The sequence below is a fragment of the Poecilia latipinna genome, unplaced genomic scaffold, assembly GCF_001443285.1.
Source record: "Poecilia latipinna isolate Pla-1442-1.1 unplaced genomic scaffold, P_latipinna-1.0 Scaffold2223, whole genome shotgun sequence".
In the NCBI taxonomy this organism is placed as follows: domain Eukaryota; kingdom Metazoa; phylum Chordata; class Actinopteri; order Cyprinodontiformes; family Poeciliidae; genus Poecilia; species Poecilia latipinna.
Genome location: NW_015114839.1, coordinates 77,051 through 93,306, shown reverse-complemented (window position 1 = coordinate 93,306; position 16,256 = coordinate 77,051). Strand labels below are relative to the sequence as shown.

The 16,256-nt window shown below is 42.1% G+C and overlaps 1 protein-coding gene across 3 annotated transcripts in view; it reads right to left on the bottom strand.

Moving 5' to 3' along the window:
• Positions 1 to 863: 863 nt before the first annotated feature.
• tet3 (tet methylcytosine dioxygenase 3) overlaps positions 864 to 16,256 on the bottom strand; it is a 40,250-nt gene continuing 24,857 nt past the window's right edge. For all 3 annotated transcript variants that reach the window (XM_015018047.1, XM_015018048.1, XM_015018049.1), the window contains 7 exons: positions 12,365 to 12,458; positions 11,034 to 11,242; positions 9,971 to 10,121; positions 9,783 to 9,872; positions 9,403 to 9,540; positions 7,378 to 7,732; positions 864 to 7,191 (listed from right to left, as the gene is read on the bottom strand). In XM_015018047.1, coding sequence (XP_014873533.1) covers positions 5,216 to 7,191; positions 7,378 to 7,732; positions 9,403 to 9,540; positions 9,783 to 9,872; positions 9,971 to 10,121; positions 11,034 to 11,242; positions 12,365 to 12,458 — 3,013 coding nt within the window. In that variant the 3' untranslated portion in view covers positions 864 to 5,215. The remainder of the gene's footprint in view (positions 7,192 to 7,377; positions 7,733 to 9,402; positions 9,541 to 9,782; positions 9,873 to 9,970; positions 10,122 to 11,033; positions 11,243 to 12,364; positions 12,459 to 16,256) is intronic.

The following is a 16,256-nucleotide window of genomic DNA, read 5'->3' as shown; positions in this document are numbered from 1 at the left end:
GTCTTTTGAGCAGGTAACAGGTTCAAACTGGTGCAATTAATACAAGTAATAACTGGTACGGTAAGAAGACTTCTTAAAGAGGAACAGATTTCTTCCTGGTTGGAAGGTGATCAAATATTTATTTCATGAAATAAAATGCAGATTAATTATTTAAAAATCAGTGTGTTTTTCTGTTTGTTTTGTTAGATTTCTGGTTGAGGTTCGTCTATGATGGAAATTCCTCTCAGTTCTTCATCAGTGGAAAAAAATTGAAAAGTTGGCAATGTATCAAATACTTATTTTCCCCATTGTGTATTTATTTCTCTTCGCTGAACTGATTTGTAATACTTTGGATTGGTTTTACTATTAAATCCTATTTTTTGTAAATTTTTTTAAAAATTAGATATATAAGACATCTAATTACTGAGCATTCCTTGTCACTAAACCATCCCATCTTGTTGTTTTGGATCATTAAAATGTATTTAAATTCACATGACATTAATGTGTTTGTTTACCTATTTTCTTTGTCAAGTCAGGATTAGTAGAGTTGAGCTAAATGTGCCTCCAAACTATTATTCTGATATTGGGCAAAGTTTTTGTGTTGTACTATTTTATTTTATTTTATTTTTTTGTTGTCTTGATGTCTCCTTTGTTTGCAATAATAGAAAAAGCTCTTGTCTAAAACTAGATCCTTATGTTGCTTCCACCCTGTGGTTATTCATCAGAGTGCAGAAACCAATCAGTGATGTGATGCATGTTTGGCTCCAGCCGGAGCAAAACGCTCCTCATTGCTAACATCCCATCGCTGTGATGCTCCAATTAAAACAGGAATTGGTTCCAGAATGAACAAGAAATGAAGCAAAAAAAAAAAAAAAAACAATTTCACTTTAATATTTTTTATTTATCGCGCAACATAAAACAATATTGTGGGGTTTTTAACCACATACACTATGTATTCACATGATACACCATACAGCTACAAAGAGAGGGAGAGAGAGAGCGACTGAACAAAAACACTTCTTTTTTTTTACATACTGCATCATTGACATAAAAATAAAGAACCAAGAACAATCCTACAAATCAAAAAAGGAATGTAGCTGCCACTTGTGTAGGTTCATTTTCATCTTTTCATATGGGCCAGGGTTCAAGTCTCTGTTCCTACTTTGGAGAGTCTTCAGTAAATCAGGTGTTCATAATTTTTCAACGTCGGGCCATAGATAATGAGATGCATTTTTTTTTTAATCTATATTTGTGTGGTTCAGAACATCAAACTATACAAGGTTTAGAAGTAAAAGATGGGCGTGAGTAAAAAGGAAGTGCATGACTAGGGAGTAAAAGAGGGAAGCAGTACACAATTCTGGGATTGTTCAAATACCTTAGCATTCATCTAACATGTACATTTACAACATCCTCAAAAAAGATTATTCTAAAAGCCTTTGGTACTCGCTGTACCAAATATAAATCCCCAGATAACAGTCCTTATATATTCTGATTCTACTTCTCATCCTAGTTTTACCAGCTTAAAGTATATTTATGGAATGAGTATTAATAAAGGAAGTGGTCTGCTGTCGGAGAGCCCCTCGAGCCCGGCAGAGAGAGAGATGTAAAAAACGTGTAGCGTTGTAACAAGACTTATTCATAAAGTCAGCACCAGGGGGCAGCTTCGCGCACTTTGAAACTGCTTGGATTAAAAATACAGTTTTATTGACATTCGAGGAGCTCGGAAAACAAATATTCGTTTTGCATTTTTTTCCTATGATTTTTTTTTTTTTTTTTTTTTACACAGTGAATTTTTAATGTGTTAACATTGTAGCACCGCCTGTCTGACCTGCCCCTACACCCAACCCTGCTTTTTATCCCCCCCCCCAACAACATCTCAGAGAACCCCCCAAACAGAACATTTAGAGATTTACAAAGTTAGATGAGAAATGTTGGACACAACATCCTCAGCACCTTTAAGAATGTATAACTGTGGGTTATGCAATATGAATATCAAAAGATAAAACAAGCTGCACCAGTAGAACTCCTGCTAGCATCACGCTAACTCTGCCGTCTGGATCTTTAAATAGTAAACGATACAATAAGGAGTTAATTAGCGACACGTCTACACAAGGAGGGAAGCAGATGGTCTGCAACTCAAGTGGGAACGATTAGCAGGCTTTAGCTTATCTCACCGTCTTCTGATTTAACCTAGCTTGACTCTAGAAGCTAAAGTAAGGCTTTCACTTGTCAATGTTGCTAATTGTCATGTGAAAATGTGGGCACATAACTGCAACCCAGGGGTTCCAGTTTGTTGTGTATCCTCTTAGTGGAGTGACTGAGTGGAGTCGTGGGGGGAGAGGGGATGACGGGGTGGCTCCACGGTGAGTAAGCTAGCCGTCACATACCACACATCAGATACCTGGGCTCATGAATGAATTCTCTAAAAGCGACCGCGCTTTTGTCGTCTACGGGCTGACATGGGGTACAGTACTTCTGAAAGCGAAAAACAGCAGTGTAACTGAGCAAAAAAGATTACACACAACACATTGAGACCAAGTGTTGCAAAGGGCTTTCTGAGACTTCAACACCCCCCGCCCCAACCCCACCCCGTCCCATGTCCTCCATGGTTTTAGTTTACTATCCTCACCAGTTAAATAATCTTACCTAAATAGTTTAATATTTACATTTTTTTTACCTCTCTCTTGAGAAAATGAAAACAAAAACAAAAAACAACTAAGCTTCAAGTTGTCAATAATCGGCTCTTTCTTTTGTCGTTAAAATCAAGATTAAAAGTGCTTTTATAAATCTTTTCTTCTCTATTTACAATTTGTATTAGCTATATAAAAAAGATGAAAAAGAAAATAACATCAAAGACAATCATCATCATCATCATCACAATGTAGTAATAAATAAGAGTAAAAAAAAAAAAAAAAGCAAGTTAAAATGAGTGTAGAAATTTAGAGCACACAAAGGGACATGCGGGATTTTCTGCCCTCAGTAGCAAGTTGGGATGGTTACCAGTGTCTCTACGGCGTGAGGTAGAGAGCTGGAGGCCTCGCGGGGCCCGGATCGCGGTCCTTCGCCCCGGGCCTTGACCCAAACAACCACTTCTATAGAGTTGTCAGTCGCTCGTTTTTCTCTTTTTCAACAAGCAAACTACAGGATTGTGAAAGAAGTAAAAAATAAGTGATTCAAAGTACTGAAAATGCTCATCAATCAAGTAGTCTCTCTCTTTGGTTTTTGGGTGGAAATGTGTTCTTTCACACCACACACACCTCCTCATACACTTATAGTACACAAAGCGAGAGAGTATTTGATGTTTTGCATTTGGGCGCCTACTCCCTGAAGCTACGGTAACGTCCGATGGTTTGCCTTTTACCTCTCAGTACTGTTTTTCCTCAGTGGAAAGCGCTGCTGATGTGTTTACTAAGAGATGTCATGACTGACTGTGCTTTCTCTGCCCTGGACAGTGGACTCTGTTACCATCTGCCAGCATAAACACTAAAATCTCCTCAACAGGAACCTGTTCTTGAGCCCAGTGGCAAAGCTGCGAACCCCAAAACAACAACCAATTTGATTGGCTGGCTCTGTGGTAGGAAGGCGCCTGCAGTAGCACATGCCTCGCTCTGCCCGAAAGATGACAGCACCATACAGAGGAAAGGACCGGGCCCTCTGTAGTAAATCAAGTTTAAAAGGACAGCACCAATGTGTGTGTAGGAGCACCAAGAGCACTGCAGTCCCAACACCGTTTTCCTTCTGCTAGACCTCAGGATGAACTTTCCAGATGCATCTCCAGACTTCAGCCTGATGAGCTGCTTTATTGAGTCTTACCAATGGCCACCAAACGGGGAGTGAGGGCTCCCTCTGCTGGCCGTGGGTGGTTAGAGCCTGGTTTCTGAATGGTTCTCAAGTGCTTGTTTGAACAGGCAGTCACCGCTGCCCTCTAGAGTTCACTCTGGAAAGTTTTCATCGATAATAAACAGATGTAGGAAGATAAAGAGCAAAACCCATGTGGAAATTGCAGATCTGACTCGAAGAGCATTTGCAAGTTGTTTTCTTTTTTACTTCTGTGAAGAAATAAAGTGATATCTCAGTTTTAAGAGTGGGAAATTATGTCAAGCAAGAAGCATTGTCATTAAACTTGCCTTCTGCGCGACATAATTATCGCCCCAGGGTCTTTTAAGACAATGAAAGCCTCTATTTTGGTGCCCCACCTGTGCCCAAATAACAATAGTTACCCCTCCCGCCCCCCCTGCAAACACTACTCGAGCCACTTTTGAGCACCAAAATACAGCATCAAGTGCCACGAAAAGAAGCTGATGGAAAACCGATCAGAAAGAGAAGCTGAGCACCAGTTGAAAGTTGGAGGAGTGCAGATAACCAGGAGGAGCGCATCACCTAGCCGCAGACAGACAGCCACAGAGTTTTTCACCATGCTCTTGTTTCAAATTGATTATTTTCATGATTGGTTTCATTGTTCATGTTTGTCTTATTTCTGAAATGTTTCATTAACCATTAGAAGAAGAGACTAAGTTAACTCTCTCCATGAAACGCTTAGGATTCAAAGATTATTCTTGGACGTCTCGTTGAGGTATAATTTTCAGATAAAAAATCTTAGATCAAATCTACTTTTTTTTTTTTGCATGGAACCATGATTAAAATTTCTGTTACTTTTCTGTCTGATTGAGCAGATTACTGCTCCTCCTGCAAATAGAGTTGACACGGAGAAAGGAAATCAAACAGAAAAAGGGGGTGCAGTTTTTCCAGACTTGGAAAACGCAACGGTCTGAGTGACTCAGACTGATTGATTAAAAAAATAAAATGTAAAAACAACAAAAAAACAATTATCCCATTAATAATAACATTAATGAAAACAGCAATAATAAAAAAAACAAGTGTTCATTATAATACCTGTAATAACATCATTGACAGTAACAATAGCAATCATAATAATAGCAATAATTAGAATCATTAAAATTTTATAAACAAGAAAAAGCAATGGAGTTCCTCTCCGGAAACAAGAGAGGAAGAGCACCACAGGCAGTGTGTCTGCAGCCCAAACCACTGCCTGACATGAGGTAAAAAACAATAAAAACGTCCCCCACTCCCCTTCCTCCCTACAGACTATGGAGGAGGCTGGATGGAGAGATGCTAGACTGTGAAACAGCAAAGAGACATTTCTCCTGCTCATTGCCTTCTCTACCTGTCCACTGCACCACTTTGGTGCTTTCAGTCTTTCTGTGTCTGTCTGGCCTCAGACAAAGTGGCTGTAGGGCCCAGTGACGCGAGTGAAGGCATAGGGAGACACAGTAACCATAGAGGTGGTGTAGAATGTGTGAGATAACCGTGTCACTGGCCCGTCTTTCTTGTCTTTCAACTGTCCAGGTCCTGGACTGGCGCCTGTTAACAAAGACCCCCACTTGCGCTTCTTGCCGAGTGCCTTGATGTCTTCCTGGGAGAGGCCAAGGAGAGCTGCTTCCTGCTGCCTCTGCAGTGCTCGCTCTGCCAGCAGCTTCATTTTGGCCTCCCACAGAGCCAGGCCGTGCATCGGCTGATTGAGGTTCTTGTGCTGGTAGAAGACCAGGGAGATGCGGGTGGGATGAGAACGATCGGGCTTCTTAAGTGGAGTTGTGGCGTGTAGTTCCCGCCGGGCGCATTCGATCAGGACTGAGCCGTGAGCTGGTGCTACTGCTACGCCGCCAATTGTGGGATCCAAGAAGTTGTGTTCGCTGTCAGACCATACTTCGTCCTCTTCTTCACGATGCTTGAAACTTTCGACGTCGCTTTCGGCTCGGCAGGGATCGCAATGGGCCTGATCGGACTGTTGCAACGCATCAGGGAACAGGCGACCCTCAGGAGCGGGGGACGGGGTGCTGCCTGCCAATGAACCTCCACAAGACTTCCAGGCCTTTTCTTGGATCCCGAGGGGAGTGGAACACCGGTTCTCCCCGGTCTTGGACCAGATCTTGTCGGGATAGGCTCCTGCAGGATTGCTGTGCTTCAAACCAGGGCTATATGCAGCAGGACCGAAGCCCCAAGGATTTGGCTGGGGGCTAGGAGCAGGACTCGCCCAGTGCCTGGGGGTAAGTTGTCCTGGTGTTAGTGGGCCTGGGGTGGCTGGGCCAGGGGTGGCTGGGCCAGGGGTGGCTGGGCCAGGGGTGGCTGGGCCAGGGGTGGCTGGGCCTGGAGTGGCAGGACCTGGGGTGCCAGGTCGTAGAGTGCCTAAACCTGGGGTACTTGGACCTGGGGTTCCAGGACCAGGGGTGGGTGGACCTGGAATGCCAGTGACTGGGGTGCCTGGACGTGGAGTCCCAGGCCTTGGAGTTACTGAGCCTGAGTGAGAGGTAACAGGTTGTGGTGTACCCGGGTAAGAAGCACTGTGACGTATGGCGCCTCGGTATAAGTTACCCTGGTGCCCTGTGCCAAGGTGAGGGGATGGAGGTGGAGATGCAGGTACCTGGAGTGCTGGATTGGTGGAAGCTATTTGGGGGTTTGAGCATGGATGGGAAGTCCACTGCTGAGGGTACGGAGAGGACTGGCGCTGCTGGGTGTGCTGGTGAAGCTGGTGAAGCTGCAGCTTGTCTGAGTTTAAAGAAGAGACATCAGGACTTTGTCTACGGTTTAGGTGGCCGTCCCAGTTATTTGAAATAATGCTCCCATTAATCTTATACCCAGGCCACTGCGCAGGCTGAGGGGTGCTTCTTGATGTGTTGGCACAAGCCTGGCTTGGCAGTGCCCCTTCATAGACTGGTACATCCATAGGCTCTTGTTTGATGAGCGGAGTGCCTCTGTTGGATACCTCAGAGGAGACAGAAGAAGGACGGGACAGGCTATAGTTGGCAGGCTGGGCGTAAGCGCTGTTGTTTGGTTGGTTGTTTTGCTCTGGGTGGCTGTTGGAAGGCAAGTGGGCCTGAGGGCTCTGAGCATCAGACTTTCTTTCTGCCTGGACAAGCTTACTTCGACCTTCATAGGTCTTCAACTTAGGACGGAAAAGAGCATTGGGGGGGTAGTTGAAGAAGCCGTAGGGCATTGAAGGCAGACTGGGATGGTAGCCATTTACTGTGTCTGCAGCAGAGGGCTGGCCGGCTGGGGAATGGCCCCCCCTTGCATAGTAGGCAGGATTTTGATAGATGTTATTGAATGGGTCTGTTGCCTGGACAGGGTATCCATCTATTGATCCGTTAATGGGCTCCCGCTTGATGTCCGGCTTCATCTCCTGCTTTATGATTTCTGAAAAGCAGATTGCAAATACATTAAAGTCTTTCGACACCAGGATACATATTCAATTATTGCTATCCCTTTCACTCTTCACTTTTGCTAATGTGTCATACTGATAGGTAATTACAAATAGGTCAAAACTTAAGTTCACATCAGGTCAGATGATAACCGTACCACTATATCTTCAGAATGACTAACCTTTAATGCCTGGGGTTTGGGGAGAGCTCCTGATGCAAAGTTCAGTCTTGATCACTGTTTTCTCTGGTGTCTCTCCCGCCTGCTGTGTGAGTTTACTTTTCTTCTTCTCTGAGGCGGCCTTCTTGGCCTCCAGTCGGCGTTGCCGGCAAGATTTAGCAGGCTCGGGCAACTTGCGTACCTCGCGACGGAAAGCTTGAAGTACCTGGATGGCTCCGTTTTGCATCTTGCGGCGCTGGGCCTCTGCACTTCCAAACTCATCTGTCAGTGAGACGGTATACAGTGGCAGCACATGGAGCTGCTCATCTTCAGGGATTTCCCCCACTTTTCGGTTGTCCTCCTTAGTCAAGGTACAAACCTAACAAAGCACAAAAAGTAAATGTGAGCTAGGCAAAAACTGCTTATGAAGTTTTTTTAAGCACAACATATATTTGATACTTTGCAAAAGAATTGATAATCCTTAAAATTTTTCGCATTTTGTCATGTTGCCACCATAATTGTAAAGCAGGAGAAAATGTGAATGTTGTTTCTGAAAAGTGATATGGACATTGTATTCGGTCCCTTTAACCATGATACCAATTACAAATTCATAATTGCCTTTAGAGATCACAGGATTACTACACGAGGTTCACATGTGTATAATGTAAATTCAGCATAAATACAAGTGTCAGGGGTAAAGTTGAGGAGAACTTCAATGAGGGATAAGTTGAACCAAGCTTTGGACCATGAAATGAAAACTGAAAAATCTACCAAGGCATAGCCATCCATCTGAACTAACAGGCCAGGCAAGGAGAGCATGAACAAGAAAATTACCCAAAAGACCCTACACTGGCTGGGTAAAAGGTGGGAAAACATTTTGACAGAACCAGTGGTTGTGCACTCTACAAATCTAGATCTTGGCACAAGAAAACCAAAATAAGTCCCATTTGCAATTTGCCGCAGGTCATGTAGAGGACACCGCAAATGTGTAAAAGAAGGTGTTTTAATTAGGCCAAAACTGAACCCTCTGGCTGACACTTTAGCCTAAAACTATCAGCCAGATTGTTACAGGTTTTTCATTAATCCAAGAAATGTTCAGCAAACAAAGCCCCTTTTCTAACTGCAGACCAGCGTTTTGCATGTTTCCACTGGTATTTTCAATTCAACTCATATTTATCTTAAGAGGATTTCATATTTATCCAGGGGGTCGATTTCAATGCACATGAATAATATAAATAGTCTCAAAAATGGAAGCTCAGACAGTAGAATTCATAAAAATCACACATGGTAATAGATACAAGAAGGCAGTGAAAAGTGTGGTGTGATTTTTGACTGTGTAGTGTGAGGTAATTATCTGGCCTAAGTGCTACTTAATGTTATTCCAGTGGAGAAATTCACCCAAATCTGCCAGGTGCATGAATCACTTTGGGTTTAACTATACAGACAAAATGTTGTGTGTGACAAAAGAACCATTACTGCACATCGTTCTAAATACAGTGAAACACGGTAACGTCATGCTAGCGGGAAGAAAAAAAAAAGTCATAAGCAGGGACAAGGAGGTTGGCTGTAAAACAGACGATCCTAGGAGGAAGTTGCAAAACACTTTTACCTTCAAGCAGGACATTGACCCTAAACATGTCGTTGTCCTCACTTACAGTCACTTAAAATCCACTGTCCTGTAGTTTATGAATGTATCCCTTCTCTGGCATGCCTCACATAATTAATTGAATTACCTTCTCAGCATGTCATCTAGTTCTGCAGAGGCCTGGTAGTGAGCCAATCAGTTAATTCAGGTACATTTTAACAGAGATGCATCTAAAAAATTGAGAGGAGGGACTTTTGAGGACTGGAGACAGAAAAGAAATCATATTGATATGTAATAGTTGTTTGCCACGTCATTTTTCTTCCGCTTCACAATGATGCACTACTTTGTATTGGTCATACTAATGTTTGTAACGTGACAACCGTCGTGCCTGTGATTTGCACGTTTGTGCTTTTTACAGCTTTAAAATGCACAATAGATTCCAGAGGAATGCTGAGTAGGTTTACCACTGTGCAGCCATTGTGCAGGTTGTGCTGGTCCTTATGAGCATGGGCACAGAAGTCCATGCAAGCTGTAATTCCAGAGAAGGGACGGCCTTCCTTCAAACCCAGCCTGCACTCTGGAGCTCGCTGCTCTGCCGCACACTGAAGTGGAGGGGGAGAAAAAAAACAACTTATAAACTCATTACAGAAAGGGACCATTTAGTTAACCTAAGTTCCTTGCAGTATTGAGTTTGGGTCCTGGTTAGTTATCGTTTTAGTTTTAGAAGTTTGACAAAAAATAAATAAAAATCAACCAAAATAGAATTGGATTAGTACAGCACAAGCAAAATACTTGAAGAGAAGGTGTTTGACATAAGTTGGTGATCTGCCCTGTGCAAACACACCTGGTTGCTGTACGCCTGTGGAGCCAGTCGTTTGTACAAAGGAGCCACCTCAGTTGCCAGATTTTGGAAGTTGTCCCTGAGTTTTTCCTCCTGACAAGGAAAACGCATTAAAACATCAGAAACTCCACAGATTTCCAGGTTTGCAACAGCATTGCTTTGAAATTGGTGGTTTTTGATTTGATATGCACCTCTTCGGGATGATCTCCTTGTAGCCTGAACTTGCGTGGCGTCTTGCTTCGGGCGTACTTACAGCCATTAAAGTACATGCTCCAGGAGCAGCCAAATGAGAAGGAAGCTCCACACTTTTCAGAGTCTTTTCCCTGACAGGCACAGGTACGACTGCAAGGGCGACAGAGACCACAAACTCTCAACTTCACTCATCACTGTTAGGTATCCAGTGAATTATAAACTTATTTTTCACACTTTAAACATATCAGTGGAGAACATCGGGCTGGTGCTGGTCAGTTTTACTGTAGCATTATAAAAATGTTTGCTGTAGAAGTCGTTTGCACAATGAGGTGCCATTATGAAATACGCTGTGCAAACAATGCTGATTTAGAGAAGTATATTTTCTTTATTTTTTATGGTATAACAGTGAATGTTTCTACGTCAGCTATGTAATGGACGCCTGCCAATAGACTGTAGTCTAGAGCCCAAGTCAATTCAATATCAATAACAAACCTGATATAGATGTCATTTCTGATTCAGATATGTGGCTAAGGCCACTGATCAAGATGTTGTCCTGTATCGCTGAAAGGTTATATATTTGAACTTACATAAACTACAATCTCAAAAAATGAATAAAAACAATTCTTACAGTATTCATAGACATGCCTTTTCAATTTGTCAGATGACTTAAAGTCTGCTGCCTTACAAAACCTTCTGAGATGTTATCAGTTAGCTATGCTAATGATACTAGCACCACAAATAAGCCTTTAAAAACAGTCAAAAATGTCACCAGAATGTGTTTTTGAATTTCTTTCACCGATACTGCAATCATAAACTGTATTTTTAAGTTATGCCAAACATTTACAGAAAATATACTTGCTCAATTACTTTTGTTTCTGGGTGTAGCAGCTTTTTACATCATTCTACCAACATATTAAACCCCAGTAGAGTCCAAAAGTTGAAGCTTTTTTGAACTCCCATCGGTCAGAAGCACACTGAATCAGGCATTTGCAATATTATGAAAATACAGAACTGCAATGTGGTGTTTTCACTTTTACAAGCGTTTTCCTTCGGCCTACTCACTCGTCATTGAGCCCGCAGCGCCGGCTGGTGGGGTTGCCATATTTAGTGAGGGTGTCTGTCACCTCGTGGTAAAGCTTGTCGGCCAGGGATCTTGGGATGCCTTCCCAGGCTAAAATAACAACGATGATGACGGCATTGGCACAGTGGTGGCCGGCACGCTGACGCACCAGACACAGCAGTTTCTCTTTCTCGCTGCCTCGACGAATCACCTGGCGAGAGATTGAATTCAGCATAACTTTCATTCCATGTTTAATCAAAAATAAAACACACAGCAAACCCTACAAGTTAGTGTTAGTTTTGTAGTTGCTTTGTTTGTCCAGCAGATGTCCAGCACACATAAATTATCTACTGAGGAAAGAGTAGATCACAATTACAAAAAAAGCCTCTACCCTAAATATATACAGTCATTTTACCCAAATATTTACATACACTGTGTACAAAAACGTCACCTTGTTTTGACACTGTGCAACTTTAAAAACAGATTAAACTTCACCTACTTCAGATCAGGTAGAAATACTAAAATTGTGTCAATTTGCAAAATGTCAGAATAAACAAGATAAGATTTTAGAGATTTTTTTCAGAGTGGAATGTGCATAACGACAGTCTGTAGGGTCATTCAACATCTTCATGAGGTTTTTTGCTTTTCATCTGTTCACACCAATATATTTTCACCCATTTCCTATGTTTTCTTATTTGTTGTCGTGAGACTGGATATTCCTGTGGTGTCTGTGTTTGTAATGTAACTGATGTAATTGTTTGAACAGATGTAAGTGGGACCTTCAGGCATTTGGATGTTGTACCTAAAGGATGAACCAGACTTCTGCAGCTCCATAATTCTCTTCTTGAAAACTTCCTGGATTTCTTTAGATTTTTTCCCATCATGTCACACAAAGAAGCATGCAGCGTTTAAGATGTCGTCTTAAAATAAATCCACAGATGGACCTCCATTTGGCTTAGTTGTTGTGAGTTAACCAATCAACCTTTTATGAAGCTGCAACTTCATCTACTGGGCTTTTCAGAACAGTTCACTTTATGTGAATTTCACACATAATGTGAATTTCCTCTGCATCCTCCAAAATATCCACAAATACACACTCCTTTCACACAAATCACAAGTTCATTTCCTGTCACAGTTGCTAAGTGGGGCCAAACATTCCTGAACACCTCTACTTTTTCAAATGTTCACTGGATTATAAGGCTATCAGAGCAATATTCAACAGTTTGAGGAAGATTTTGAAAGACTTGAGTGTTTTATGAAACGCTGACGGTTATCCCACAGAGATTGTGTCCTGGCTTCTACTACACAGTGGAGGTGATGCAGTTCTACTTACCCACTTGGCAATAGGACAACCATGGGAGCTCTTCCCCTCTTTGCCTGTGTACACCACCTTCTCAATGCGAATCGCTTCTCCCTTCTCTCCGTATCTGCAAAGAGGAAAATAAACAGTTTAGCTGTAGTTTGCAAATGATAGAACAATGGAAAAGTCTATGTTAGGTTTGGTAGAACTTCATCACCTGCAATTGATTAGGGTTAGCCTAATGGATACCAATGTTTTGAAGTGTCATGTTTTTAAACCACTAACGTTAAGTTGTAGTATTTCTTCAGTATGAAACAGTTTTTATTCGAACATAAAGTAACTTTAAAATAACAGTTTGAAACATTTTTAGATGGGTTGGAAAAATAACATGAAATGTGTTGTTTGCCTACAGGAGAACCAACCAGTAATCTGGCAGGCTAATGCTTTCTTGAAATGATTTATGACACAAAAACTATGAGATTCAAAGAAGCAGTGAATAGAAAGCATGCCTGATGTGATGTCACATGGCACCGCTATAGACGAAGCTGACGTTAGCTTGTTCTGTGTTGCGTGGTTACAGTAAATACAGAAACTCATGTTAGCAATTGACATCAACAGGAAAGCTGCAATCCTCTGGTATCATTTAATAAACATACTTTAAATAAATAAATTCAAAATGACAAATGTTTAATTAAGAAGAATCTGTATTGTCTTTTTATTTGCTGTTCTAAACAATGGGTGAATCTCATTGGCTAGCTCAGTCACCACACCAGATCTGATAGGTAGTTCATCATACATAATTGTACATCGAAGCAGTTTACAGAATGATTTCCTTTTAAATTACTTGTATGTATTTTATATTATTTCACTTCAGAAGTTTTTGCTTATCACATTGTATTACAGTCAATGCTTCAATGGGGATTATTGAAGGATGTGATAATGTGAGTAGGTGAATATGTGTTGTTCAGTGTTCAAAAAAGAGTGAATTTTGGGTAATGTGTTTTAGCAACAGAAAAGCTGAATGAATGTCTACAATGTGATCTAAAGTGTTTTAACTCTGACGACAAATTAGGTAGATTGGCAAAACATATCAACCAAGGACACCTTAAATAACTTGACACAACAAATATCACAGGTTGTTTCTTTAAATTTAACACAAAATCACACTTTTAATGACTAATGCAGCCTCAGAGATACTCATCACCCTTAACTCCCTTATCTCTTAACACTACACAGGAAGAAAAGCTCCCACAGAGCTTCACTGACTCACCACCATGCTTCACTGTAGATTTTCTGTTCTATTCGGGGTATGCTTCACTCCTCCTCCTCCAAAAATGCCACTGATCTAAAGTCCCCAAGAATTCCTGTTTTTATTCACAATTCCACTACAAAATCTTAAAACACTCATTTGGCTCATTCAGACAGCTGTAATCTAATCTGAGCTGATTTTATTTTTGGCTCAGTAACGGGGTAGCTCTTGGGGTGGAGACATGGAGCCCTTCAGTCTTAGAAGGGAAACTGAAAACTCAAGCTGCAAGTCTGTAGTGGTCAGTCAAGAGTTTTTGACAACCCGAGTGGCTTAGAATGTGTACTTAAGTCTCACCTCTGGGACTGATGGCTTCCCATTTGCTGTCATGTCCACATGGTGTAGTCACAGTTCCTGGAAGTTTAAAACTTGCAAGTACTATGCTTCCAGGGTATTTTAGGCTATCTTTACAGGAGACTGCTGCCTGGAAACTGTTTTTCAGATGTTGATTGGGGAAAAGTTCCACATTTGTCATCTGCTGTTGTCATGCCAGGCCACTAGATGGCACTGTGATTGTAATATGTCATTGAACGAGACGTTAATCTTTTGTTAACAGTGACCCATCTCCAATTCCCATTGATGTAGTGCTCATGTAACACATATATTGTCATGGGGTGTGGTTGGTGGTGGTGAGAATGAACACAGAGACCCAGATGAAGGTGATGATGATGAAGATGATTTAATAAGAGAGCTCAAACACAGTCCAACACAGGCGGCACAGCAGAGAGTTAGTGCACAGCTAATACCGGTAGCAACTGAAAAACTGAGGACTGAAAGAGAGAGCTAACCAACACAGGACTTTACAGTACGATTGTGATGGCAGGCAGACAAACGACAAATGACATTCGAGGACAGTAGACGTTAGACCAGGATCTGACAACAGGTGGGACTAAATACACTGGGAGGGTAATCACAGGAACGAGACACAGCTGGGATCAATCAAGACAGCACAGAGACTCAGGGGAAAACAGGACTAGACAGAAAATCTCAAAATAACTACACAGAGAAACACAGATCACAACAGATATTCCTAGTCAGGAAGTGTGTTGAACTGGTCATGTTAGCACAATGCTAGCCATGGTTGTTTTTGTTGTTATCTGCCAGTAGAATAAACCCTACAGCTGTGCGTTCTGAGCATATGTGCTTTCACACCTGCAGAGTACTTCTCACCTCTGCGGTGAGTGTTACAGGAAAGTTTCACTGGTTTCTAAAAGTACCAGAGTGAGAGTCTCGAGTCAGAGGTGTCGTGTAAAAGTGCCGATTGCAACAAAACTGTTACGGTTTAACTGAAGAGTGGCTCCATGTAGACAGGTTCTCAGGGTCTTTTCTATCCTTTTGTTTCCTTATCCACGTTTGTGCGACTCAACAATCACTTCTCTGAACTTTTTGAAGTTCAGAGAACTGAATGAAACACTACCACGAGCATCACGAATATTAAAGATTTACTGTAGTTTTTCAAAGTAGGATTTTAAAATGAATTTGGATAAAATATTAGCCATATTAGTTTAATTTAACTATTCAAATGAATAACTGTACATTTTTTCAATAAACTTAATTTGAAGTGAGAAAATAAAACCCTGATGTTTTTTTCCCATGTCTGGAAAACTGGACAACAGTGGTGTAGAGGCATACAGCCACCATAACAAGACTGAACTCTGCTACAGTAGCCGGGGTGAAGTGTGTGTTCACAGGACTCTGAGATATTCATACAAAAATGGCAGAGTTAGCCAGAACCCACAGGTTTCTGCACAGCAGCCAGCATAAGGCCTAACACATGGAGACGTGACTGTGCTGATTTCAGTGAGTATAGCTGAGTATCGTTTCCGGGGGGAGGGTGGTGTTCTCCTGTTAGGTGCGCAGGAGGAGGAATGGAGGTCGGAGGTTTGTTCTGGGGTGGGGTCAGTTCATCAGAACCTGTCACATGTCCGTTCACAGCTCATATCAGGTCGTCCCCCACTCCCACGCCACCCCCAGCTGGATACCTGCCATTGTGAAACCCACAGCCCTGAGTAGATTTGGCGTGACAGTGAGGACAAGGGGCTCCTGCTGAATAGGAGTCACCCTGCAGTAGCTGAGAGAGCCTGGGGATTAATGGCCGTTACCACAGGGATGGTCCTGCTTGGTTCAGAGGTGGGTCAAAGGTCAAGGCAGGGACAATGGCGTCTGTGCATCTTGCGTCATTTCTGGAACAACAAAGAGTGGGCTATGGTGTAAACCCCCCCTTCCACCTGATCCTGAAAGTTAAAGGCTGAAATGAACCCCTTAACCTTTTGAAAAGTTAAACTGTGTCATCATTTAGATGCAAGACAACAGGCTGTGACCCACCGTGTTCAATAACAATGCTATTCCTAACAACAGGACAAGGTGAATACAGTGCATGTGACACTAAAGTCATGGTTTGTTTCAAAATGATGTAATAATCGCTTCATTCAGTATCTATCCTTCCTCCCTTCTTGTTCTTATGCTCAGCTGTTCTGCTGCTGTACGCCACACACTTCTTGCTAATGCTGATGATGCTTATATCTCCCGTTCCGCCAACGAGATTCTGGGTCACGGATTCCCCAGGGACAAAACAAGAGGAGGTGGAGGGAAAGAGGAGGTGGAGGGAAAGAGGAGAGA